The sequence below is a fragment of the Protopterus annectens genome, chromosome 3.part1 (assembly GCF_019279795.1).
Source record: "Protopterus annectens isolate FY-2018-M chromosome 3.part1, PAN1.0, whole genome shotgun sequence".
NCBI lineage: Eukaryota > Metazoa > Chordata > Ceratodontiformes > Protopteridae > Protopterus > Protopterus annectens.
In genome coordinates, this window is record NC_056732.1 from 1,894,103,080 (window position 1) to 1,894,116,054 (window position 12,975).

Consider the following 12,975-nt stretch of genomic DNA (forward strand, 5'->3'; position numbering starts at 1 on the left):
GTCTTCAGGAAGGCTGTGTGGGGTTCCTGAGTTTGAGAGGGTGGCCTGTAGCATGCTACAATTTGTAGAGCAGTTTTGCCTATTGTTAGTTGCACCTGGATGGTATCCTGTGGTAAGGCTGAGATTAAACAGCTGCCTTATGTGCGGGTGTAATTCCTCATTTAGCTCGTGTAGCACACAGCCGGGGACACCATCCGGTCCCATTGATGCTGTGCTTTTAGCTTTAGAGAGAGCAGCTTTCACCTGCGCATTTGAGATGTCCGGGAGGCTACACTCGGCTGGGATAGTTATCTCTCCTTTAGGGAAATTGAAGGTTGCACTGAACCTGTCTGCCAGTATGTTGGCAATGTCTGTGGGTTCAGTGATTTTTGTATCATTTTGGACTAATTCTGAGCATATCTGGGAGTTTCCACCCAGGTTCCTAACATAGCTGAAAAGGGCCTTATGATTGTCCTTTGAATCCATGGCAATTTTTCTCTCAAAATTGGCCTTAGTTGATTTTATGAGTGCTCGTATTTTTTTACTAATAATGATCAGGGGTGACTTACCTTTTATGGATTTTGTTCTATCATGTAATAGCTTTCTCCTCTTATTGTAAAGTTTGTTAATGGCTGGGGTCCACCAGACTGGACGTTTGCCCTTTGTGGAAATCACTTACAAATGCCTTCTACCAGCACCTACAGGACTGCATGGATCAGGCAATCCCAAACAAAACTAAGACTCTTTGTACCAAAGGCAAGCGTCCAGTCTGGTGGACCCCAGCCATAAACAAGCTCTACAACAAAAGGACGAAGCTACTACAAGATAGAGCAAAATCCTTGAAAGGTAAGACACCTTTGATCATTATAAGTAAAAAACTAAGAGCTCTCATAAAATCATCCAAGGCAAAATTTGAGAGACAAATCGCCAAGGACACAAAAGACAATCATAAGGCCTTCTTTAGCTATGTTAGAAACCTAGGAGGAAACTCCCAGATATGCTCAGAATTAGTTCAAAATGATGTGAAGATTACTGAACCTACACACATTGCCAACATACTGGCTGACAGGTTCAGTGCAAACTCCCCCCCCCCCACCAAAGGAGAGATATCTATACCAGAGGATTGTGGCCCCCCAAACATCTCCAACGCCCAGGTGGGAACTCCTCTCTCCAAGGCAAAACACAGAGCGTCCATGGGACTGGATGGTGTCCCCGGCTGTGTGCTCCATGAACTCAATGAGGAATTAAACCCACAGTTAGGACAGCTGTTTAATCTTAGCATCACCTCAGGATACGTACCCAAGGAGTGGCGCACGGCGACTGTGGTACCACTTCACAAGGGCGGTGCCTCCACCGACCCTGGAAATTACCGTCCCATTAGCTTGACAAGCCTTATCTGCAAAGCCATGGAGAGGATCATAATGGAACTCATAAATAAAGACATAGGGAACTTGCAGACTTTGGATCCAACCCAGTTTGGCTTTGTCAAGGGCAGATCATGCCTTTTGAACTTGGTTGACTTTTTCGAAACAGTCACCAAGGCCATTGATGAGGGAAAGGCAGTCCATACAGCCTACCTCGACCTGGCCAAGGCCTTCGATACAATATCCCACTCAGGTATCACTGAAAAACTCATCAGCTTGAATGTAAACCCATACATCACAAGATGGGTTGCAAACTGGCTAAGTGACAGAACCCACAGGGTCACAGTTGCTGGAGCCATGTCAGACTCAAAACCTGTCACAAGTGGCGTCCCACAGGGCTCAGTCCTGGGTCCACTCTTGTTCAGCATCTACTTTTCTGAAGTACAAGCAAACACAGGAGGGTTATGGCTGACAAAGTTTGCAGATGATTGCAAACTGGGCGCAATAGTCAAAAACACTTCTGACACAGATATCCTTCAGAAGGGCCTCACAGAAATGGATAACTGGTGCCAGAGCCATGGCCTAAAGTTAAACACCAAGAAATGCATAGTCATACCCTTCGGGAAAAACAAGATTACCCCTAGCTACCGTATAGGTGGCAATCCACTGAGCACAGAAGAAGTCATCAGGGACCTGCGGACCCAGGTTGACACTAGCCTTTCGTTTGACACTCATGTTGCTAAAGTAGTCAGGAAAACCTTCTACATTGCCCACCTGATCATGAAGGGATTCACATCTAGATCAAGGGAGGTCATCATCCCCCTGTACTCATCACTCATTAGACCTATGATTGAGTACAATGCCCCATTCAGAATGTATCTGACCCGACACCTGCAGCAGCTGGAAAGGTCCCAAAAGTTCCTCACCAAAAGGATAAAGGGTCTCAAAAATATGTCTTATGCTGCCCGACTGAAAGAACTCCAGCTCTATTCAGTCTCATACCGCTTGCTCAGAGGTGACCTGTGCCTGACATATAAGGCCATGTCAAACCCAGATTTGATGAATATGCTTCACCTTAAAAAATCTAGATCCCTCAGAACCACAAGGGTGGGAGACTTAAACCTTGACACAGTTATTAATAGAACGTGCTGGAGGGACAGATTCATCACCCAGAGACTCCCTATGCTGTGGAACAAAATCCCGGTACATGGGAGGCAGAGCACCTCGCTGGCCTTGTTCAAGAGGAATCTTGACCAATGGATGGGAGATCGCAGATTTACCCCAGGGATTACTTCAGTGTCACTGCTTGACAGAGGCACAGCAAAATAATAGGCATAGTTTTATTCAAACTAAAGGGGTGGCGAAAGCCACATAACTATGGGCTAGGCTTATAAATGCCCTTGGGCAGATAGCCTAGTATGAACCTATGAAACTATGAATTGCAGAAGGAGTCATTACTGGGCACATTGTAGTGCTGCGAAGTGCAGTTCTGGCTAACATCAAATACAGAAACAATACTAGTTTCATGAACTTATACTTTGACTTAAGAATGCGATGCATTCCTACCATGGTATTAGAAACCCAAAAGACTTGGAGAAATTTAAAAAAAGAGTTTAGTGTTTAGTTTGTTTAATGTCTCATTCAAAAGGCGCCACATTCAGGACTGCTCACCCTAACATGTAGTATCAATTCTGTACCAGGAATTCAGGCACCTTGTGTAGAGATAGAATCTATTGTCCTCTGATCTTCCTCGTATCAAAGATGAGAGTGCTACCTGCTGAACTACTGATACTACTAAATAATTATGTGACAGTGTCACCTGCTGAACTACTGATACTACTAATCAATTATGTGAGAGTGTTACCTGCTGAACTACTGATACTACTAAGTGAATAAGTGAGAGTGCTACCTGCTGATCTACTACTGATACTACTAATCAGTTATGTGAGAGTGCTATTTGCTCAACTACTGGTACTGCTTATCGATTATGTGAGAGTGCTACCTGCTGATCTACTACTGATACTACTAAGTGAGTATGTGAGAGTGCTACCAGCTGAACTACTGATACTACTAAATGATTACGTGACAGTGTTACCTGCTGAACTACTGATACTGCTAATCAATTATATGAGAGTGTTACCTGCTGAACTACTGATACTGCTAAGTGAATATGTGAGAGTGCTACCTGCTGATCTACTACTGATACTACTAATCGGTTATGTGAGAGTGCTATTTGCTCAACTACTGATACTGCTAATCGATTATGTGAGAGTGCAACCTACTGATCTACTACTGATACTACTAAGAGAGTATGTGGGAGTGCTACCTGCTGAACTACTGATACTACTAAATGATTAGGTGACAGTGTTACCTGCTGAACTACTGATACTACTAATCAATTATGTGAGAGTGCTACCTGCTGAACTACTGATACTACTAAATGATTATGTGACAGTGTTACCTGCTGAACTACTGATACTACTAATCAATTACGTGAGAGTGTTACCTGCTGAACTACTGATACTACTAAGTGAATATGTGAGAGTGCTACCTGCTGATCTACTACTGATACTACTAATCGGTTATGTGAGAGTGCTATTTGCTCAACTACTGATACTGCTAATCGATTATGTGAGAGTGCTACCTGCTGATCTACTACTGATACTACTAAATGATTATGTGAGAGTGCTACCTGCTGAACTACTGATACTACTAAATGATTATGTGACAGTGTTACCTGCTGAACTACTGATACACTACTGATACTACTAAATGATTATGTGACAGTGTTACCTGCTGAACTACTGATACTACTAAGTGAGTATGTGACAGTGTTACCCGCTGAACTACTGATACTACTAAACAATTATGTGACAGTGTTACCTGCTGAACTACTGATACTACTAAACAATTATGTGACAGTGTTACCTGCTGAACTACTGATACCACTAAACAATTATGTGACAGTGTTATCTGCTGAACTACTGATACTACTAAACAATTATGTGACAGTGTTACCTGCTGAACTACTGATACTGCTAAACAATTATGTGACAGTGTTACGTGCTGAACTACTGATAATACTAAATGATTATGTGACAGTGTTACGTGCTGAACTACTGATACTACTAAACAATTATGTGAGAGTGTTACCTGCTGAACTACTGATACTACTAAATGATTATGTGACAGTGTTACCTGCTGAACTACTGATACTACTAAATGATTATGTGACAGTGTTACCTGCTGAACTACTGATACTACTAAACAATTATGTGACAGTGTTACCTGCTGAACTACTGATACTACTAAACAATTATGTGACAGTGTTACCTGCAGAACTACTGATACTACTAAACAATTATGTGACTGTTACCTGCTGAACTACTGATACTACTAAATGATTATGTGACAGTGTTACCTGCTGAACTACTGATACTACTAAGCAATTATGTGACGGTGTTACCTGCTGAACTACTGATACTACTAACTGATTATGTGACAGTGTTACCTGCTGAACTACTGATACTACTAAATGATTATGTGACAGTGTTACCTGCTGAACTACTGATACTACTAAACAATTATGTGACAGTGTTACCTGCTGAACTACTGATACTACTAAACAATTATGTGACAGTGTTACCTGCTGAACTACTGATACTACTAAACAATTATGTGACAGTGTTACCTGCTGAACTACTGATACTACTAAACAATTATGTGACAGTGTTACCTGCTGAACTACTGATACTACTAAGTAAGTATGTGACAGTGTTACCTGCTGAACTACTGATACTACTAAACAATTATGTGACAGTGTTACCTGCTGAACTACTGATACTACTGAGTATGTGAGAGTGCTACCTGCTGATTTACTACTGATACTACTAATCGATTATGTGAGAGTGCTATTTGCTCAACTACTGATACTGCTTATCAATTATGTGAGAGTGCTACCTGCTGAACTACCAATATTACTAACTATGTGGCAGTGTTACCTGCTGAACTACTGATACTACTAAAGAATTATGTGACAGTGTTACCTTCTGAACTACTGATACTACTAAACAATTATATGACAGTGTTACCTGCTGAACTACTGATACTACTAAACAATTATGTGACAGTGTTACCTTCTGAACTACTGATACTACTAAACAATTATGTGACAGTGTTACCTGCTGAACTACTGATACTACTAAGTAAGTATGTGACAGTGTTACCTGCTTAACTACTGATACTACTAAACAATTAAGTGACAGTGTTACCTGCTGAACTACAGATACTACTAAATGATTATGTGACAGTGTTACCTGCTGAACTACTGATACTACTAATCAATTATGTGAGAGTGCTACCTGCTGAACTACTGATACTACTAAATGATTATGTGACAGTGTTACCTGCTGAACTACTGATACTACTAATCAATTATGTGAGAGTGTTACCTGCTAAACTACTGATACTACTAAGTGAATATGTGAGAGTGCTACCTGCTGATCTACTACTGATACTACTAATCGGTTATGTGAGAGTGCTATTTGCTCAACTACTGATACTGCTAATCGATTATGTGAGAGTGCTACCTGCTGATCTACTACTGATACTACTAAGTGAGTATGTGAGAGTGCTACCTGCTGAACTACTGATACTACTAAATGATTATGTGACAGTGTTACCTGCTGAACTACTGATACTACTAAATGATTATGTGACAGTGTTACCTGCTGAACTACTGCTACTACTGAGTATGTGAGAGTGCTACCTGCTGAACTACTGATACTACTAAGTGAGTATGTGACAGTGTTACCTGCTGAACTACTGATACTACTAAACAATTATGTGACAGTGTTACCTGCTGAACTACTGATACTACTAAACAATTATGTGACAGTGTTACCTGCTGAACTACTGATACTACTAAACAATTATGTGACAGTGTTACCTGCTGAACTACTGATACTACTAAACAATTATGTGACAGTGTTACCTGCTGAACTACTGATACTACTAAACAATTATGTGACAGTGTTACGTGCTGAACTACTGATACTACTAAATGATTATGTGACAGTGTTACGTGCTGAACTACTGATACTACTAAACAATTATGTGAGAGTGTTACCTGCTGAACTACTGATACTACTAAATGATTATGTGACAGTGTTACCTGCTGAACTACTGATACTACTAAATGATTATGTAACAGTGTTACCTGCTGAACTACTGATACTACTGTGTATGTGAGAGTGCTACCTGCTGAACTATTGATACTACTAAGTGTGTATGTGACAGTGTTACCTGCTGAACTACTGATACTACTAAACAATTATGTGACAGTGTTACCTGCTGAACTACTGATACTACTAAACAATTATGTGACAGTGTTACCTGCTGAACTACTGATACTACTAAACAATTATGTGACAGTGTTACCTGCTGAACTACTGATACTACTAAACAATTATGTGACTGTTACCTGCTGAACTACTGATACTACTAAATGATTATGTGACAGTGTTACCTGCTGAACTACTGATACTACTAAGCAATTATGTGACAGTGTTACCTGCTGAACTACTGATACTACTAAATGATTATGTGACAGTGTTACCTGCTGAACTACTGATACTACTAAACAATTATGTGACAGTGTTACCTGCTGAACTACTGATACTACTAAACAATTATGTGACATTGTTACCTGCTGAACTACTGATACTACTAAACAATTATGTGACAGTGCTACCTGCTGAACTACTGATACTACTAAACAATTATGTGACAGTGTTACCTGCTGAACTACTGATGCTACTAAACAATTATGTGACAGTGTTACCTGCTGAACTACTGATACTACTGAGTATGTGAGAGTGCTACCTGCTGATTTACTACTGATACTACTAATCGATTATGTGAGAGTGCTATTTGCTCAACTACTGATACGGCTTATCAATTATGTGAGAGTGCTACCTGCTGAACTACTGATACTACTAAACAATTATGTGACAGTGTTACCTTCTGAACTACTGATACTACTAAACAATTATGTGACAGTGTTACCTGCTGAACTACTGATACTACTAAGTAAGTATGTGACAGTGTTACCTGCTGAACTACTGATACTACTAAACAATTATGTGACAGTGTTACCTTCTGAACTACTGATACTACTAAACAATTATATGACAGTGTTACCTGCTGAACTACTGATACTACTAAGTATGTGACAGTGTTACCTGCTGAACTACTGATCCTACTAAACAATTAAGTGACAGTGTTACCTGCTGAACTACTATTGATACTACTAATTGATTTTGAGAGAGTGCTATCTGCTCAACTACTGATACTACTAATCGATTATGTGAGAGTGCTACCTGTGAACTCCTGATACTACTAATTGATTATGTGAGAGTGCTACTTGCTGAACTACTGATACTACTAATTGATAATGTGAGAGTGCTACCTGCAGAACTACTGATAATGCTAATCAATTATGTGAGAGTGCTTCCTGATAAACTGCTGGTACTATTAACTGATTATGTGAGAGAGCTACCTGCTGAAATAATCAATTATGTGAGGGTGCTACCTGCTGAACTACTGATGCTACTAATCAATTATGTGAGGGTGCTACATACTGAACTACTGATACTACTAATTGATCATGTGAGAGTGCTTCCTGCTGAACCACTGAAACTACTAATTGATTATGTGAGAGTGCTTCCTGCTGAACTACTGATACTACTACTCGATTATGTGAGAGTGGTTTCTGCTGAACTACTGATACAGCTAATCAATCATGCGAGAGTGCTACCTGTTGAACTACTGATACTACTAACTGATTATGTGAGAGTGCTTCCTGCTGAACTACTGATAACTACTCATCAATTATGTGAGAGTGCTACATGCTGAACTACTGATACTACTAATCAATTATGTGAGGGTGCTACCTGCTGAACAACTGATACTAATAATCGATTATGTGAGAGTGCTACCTGCTGAACTACTGATACTACTAATTGATTATATGAGAGTGGTTCCTGCTGAACTACTGATACTACTAATCGATTATGTGAGAGTGCTACCTGCTCAACTACTGATACTACTAATTGATTATATGAGAGTGGTTCCTGCTGAACTACTGATACTACAAATCAATAATGTGAGAGTGCTGCCTGTTGAACTACTGACACTACTAATCGATTATGAGAGGGCACTACATGCTGAACTACTGATGCTACTAATTGATTATGTGAGAATGATACCTGTGATGCCTGTGCCCTGGCCTAACAATCAATGAGCCTCAATCCTTACCACTTACACCAGAGAGGGTGTCTCACATAAGAGGAAAGGATAACAAATACACACAGTAAAGTACAAATTCCCTTAAGTGCACACAGAGATCACAGTCAGTCTGGGGCTGGTCACTCCCTTGCTCCCCAGGTCCCCAATAAGACTCCCCATTGGCGCACTATAGGATTCAGATCTCAGCCTAGCTGGCAAGCTAACCTCCAGTATCCTCTCTGTCCAACCAGTGCTTTGTGTCCCTGCCCAGGTAGCTGACACACACACACACACTTTGAGATAAGTATTTATACAACTTCACAGACACTCCTGGGAAAGGCTAACTCAGATTGTCCAGGTGTGCCCCTTTGCCCAGACTATATGGTAGTAATTACTGCCACCACCAGCTAATAATTATCAGCTACCCAAAGGCCCTTAAAAGGGTGTCCAATTATTACTGTGCAAAATTATTATCCAATTGGTAAGTGTGGCTAATCAGTCTTAAGGCTTATTAGAGTGGCTTAGTTCAGAATCACTTATAAGCATGCAATGTACTCTAGAGGTTACTTATCTCTACACAAACCAGCCATATGGAAAAGGTTTTTAAAAATATTTAATAATAAATACTTAAAACACAAGACAATACTACTACACCACAGTGCTATTCAAGAGTTCAGAGATCACACAGAAATGTAAAATAAATCAGTAGTACAGTTTTGACATAACAGAAAAACACTTTGTCTAACTTTTTTCTAATTTCCTAGCTATTACTACAAGAAAGCACACTTCTAAGATAACTTACTTAAGACACAGGCAGAGTGCTGATAAGTTGGATATCAAAACAAAAATGCTTAGAGTCTCCCTCTGAACAATAGTTTTTAAAATCACTAACACATTTCTGCTGGGCCCTCCCAGATTACATCATTTTGACACTTATGTTTTCCCAGTATACACATTACATCATTTTGACACTTAGTCTGGAGTTCCCAGGCCAACAGGCTACATTATTTAGCAAGCTAACACCTGCTCTGGAAATTACAGCAATAAAAGACATTTCACATGTACACTCTAGTAATTATTCCTTAAGTTAAAACAATAGAAAGAATGTGATAGTCCAGACCAAGTGGCTCCGAGCTCTGGAGATCAAAAAACATACAAATCATAATTTTAATTTCAAAGAACATTTAAAGTGCTTGGCTTAGTTTTCCTTACAGCATATGGCAGTGTTGCTACAATCCTGAAGTTCACATTTTACAGTGTTTTCTTTCATTTAAGAAACAAGCCTGTATTTTACATTTATATTTACAAATGCCAAAATTATGTATCAAATTCTATTTGGCTAGGCTGGCAGCCTTCACCCATCTCTACCAGTCTTCATAATACCTACTGAACTACTGATACTACTAATCCCTTAGGTTTGCTGTAGAGGCTAAGGACATAAACTGGTCAATAAATTGAGATACAACATAGTTACTCTGTTTGGTGGATTTATTTCTTAGATTAGCTGAACATTTTTCTATTACATTTAATTCATGCTTGCTTGCTATATAGCTATACCTACTGCTCCTATGGCCAGGACAGAACTGAAACTACACTCTCCTGACTCATAAGCTTTACTACTGGACAAAAGTCTTTTTCCTAGTGTCCTGATATAGGTTTTCCCAGGGAAGCTGAAGAAGATGATCTCTCTATAACTGGAACATACCATCCTGCTCCATCATCATCCTGCCCCATCAGCTTGAAAGAAACTGGGATGTTACCCCAGTTTGCCAGTGTGCAGTGTGGCAGTACTGTCTTAGCCTTCCATGTACCATTGAACAGGTGTGTTACCTATGACACCTCAACAATATTCAGCACTTTCAGCATGACCACCTGGAGCTCCCACAGTTATGCTGCAGCTGAAATGTTTAATTGTGTCAGTGACCTCATCAACAGCAATGGATGCAACACCATTATCACTTTCTGGCACTGCCTTCTCCAATGACTGCATGTCCATTCAATTCAGGTGTTTGTTATACCTACCCTTTCACCTTTTACAATGTTCCACAGTTAAAGTCAACATTTATTCACTCTTTCTGAGAAGAGTCAGGGCAAATTTCTACCTTCCCCTCTTGCTTTAAATGATGGCTGGCTAGAACCTTTTGAAACCATCTGAACATCATTCTCTATGGCCTCACCAAAGTCCAGTCCTTACCTGAACCTTCAGGTTGGTCACTGTCAGAGCTGCTACCTTCCTGACTTTCTGGCACCTAACAGCCATATCTGGAGATGTGACTACCTGTATGGAATACCTCTTTCCTTAACCTGACAAGTTCCATCCCTGTTAGTGTCTAACAGCTGATTTTAGGGCGACCATCATTCTATTATTTATTTATTTATTTATGTACTTATTTATTTATGTTAATTGGGAAGGTGCAATGATCTGATGTGGACTTATTTCAGCTGTAGCCCAGGAGTTACAATACAATTAAAGCAGAAAAATGATATAAAACAGTTAAACACACAGTACAGTCTAACAACTGGGATTCAGCATTACTATGAAATATGAACTTTAACATTAGGATTCAGCTAAAATGATTTAAGAATGCAGTAAGAGAAATATGCAGAAATGGAGAGATGATAGAATCAGCATGAAAAGGAGAGTAGTATTGCTGTAACTAAATTCATCCTCATGGTGGATCATTTTTTCACAAAAATCTCCCCAAGACAACACAGATATATACACTGTATATTATATAGCATATATCATGGAGAGGGGTAGGGTAACAAAATAAAAGAGGTAGCTGGGTATACAAATCACAGGATAAAAAAAGTGCCCAATCCTGGTATGCCCACTGGTACCAGGATTGGAAAAATATGGCAGTGTAGAATCCTCAAGTCATGGAAAGATTCCTGCAATGGGGGTTAGACCAGTCTTAGAGGAAGGACTGCCACCCTGTTGTAGAAGGAAGTAGTAGTTCACAAAAAAAACACAAAAAACTGACCCACCAAAAGATGGCCATAAAGATGACAGAGCGGACAATTGAGGATAAGTGAGAAATGATGTATTGTAACTATTATGCAAGAAGCCCAGTTTTCCATATAGAAGGTATTCAAAAAAATTAAGAGAGAAATTAGAGGAAAGAAAATACTTGTCCAAGAAAAAACTGTCAAAAATTTCAAATGCAAATTTGTGTTCATTAATATAACAAATCTGTGAAAACATTACATAGACAAAGAAACGTTGGCCCACTTGGAAAAAACAGCAATAGAGGAAACGCAAAAATATAAATAACAAACCTCAGAGATTTTTAAAAGGTATAAAAAAGAAACATGGGCATGGGAAATAAAATAGATCTGATATGGTATAATATTTATGCAAATGAGAAATCAAAACTCTTCAGTACAAAAAGCAGCTCCAAAGATATTTGAAAAGAAATACAGACAAAGGCAGTTGGATATGGTAAGTTTCACAATACCAAAAAATAACATCACAAAGAGGACTGCAAAAAAGAAGATTACTAAAGAAGTTAAACAAACAGAAATTGAAGTAATGGATTATCTGCTAAGTGAAGGATTTAGTGTAGAATGTCTATGCAGGTTATTTCACAGCATGATGAAGCAATGAGTCTACAAATTAAAGAGAATCAGCTGGAACATATAAACATGAGAAAGAAAAAGGAATTTAATGTGGTGCAATATTTATGCAAAGGAGTAAGCAAAATTAATCAATACAAAAAGCAGCACCAAATATATTTGAACAGAAATGCAGGTAAAGTCATCCGAATATGGAAAATTTCACAATACAAAAAATAAGAAAACAAAGGGAAAGCAGAAAAGAGGATTAGAAGTGGAGAAGTTAAAGAAACAGAAAATGAAGTTATGGATTACCTGAAAAGTGAACGATTTAGAGTAAAAAAAAATCGACTCAGGTAACATAACAGCATAGTGGGATAGATTCCTGTCCCAGAGACTCCCCATGCTTTGGAACAGGATTTCAATCTACATTAGGCAGAGCCCCTCAATAACACTCTTCAAGAGAAACCTTGATGAGTGGATGGGAAACAGAAAACTTACCTCGGGGATCACTGCAGTGGATCTGCTGGACAGAGGCACAGGGAACTAATGGCTCTGCTGGACCAAGGCACAGGGAACTAATCTAAGGGGCCGGCGAAAGCCAACACATTCTGGCTAGGCTTATAGATGTCCTAAGGCAGATAGCCTAGTACTTACCTATGAATCTATAAACCTATGAACCTAATGGAACACGGAGTCCTCAAATTAAGGAGAAACCGGTGGGAAGCATCAGATCACTTGCCACATGAAGATGCTCTGACGTCCTCAGTAGGAAACCAGTGCAAAAAGT

At 39.4% G+C, this 12,975-nt stretch overlaps 1 protein-coding gene across 1 annotated transcript in view; it reads right to left on the reverse strand.

The window, feature by feature from the left end:
* Positions 1 to 12,210: 12,210 nt before the first annotated feature.
* The window catches only part of LOC122797950 (zinc-binding protein A33-like), a 161,322-nt gene continuing 160,557 nt past the window's right edge, over positions 12,211 to 12,975 (reverse strand). Inside the window, exon 5 of the mRNA XM_044066471.1 lies at positions 12,211 to 12,239. Within this exon, the coding sequence (XP_043922406.1) occupies positions 12,211 to 12,239 (29 nt within the window). The remainder of the gene's footprint in view (positions 12,240 to 12,975) is intronic.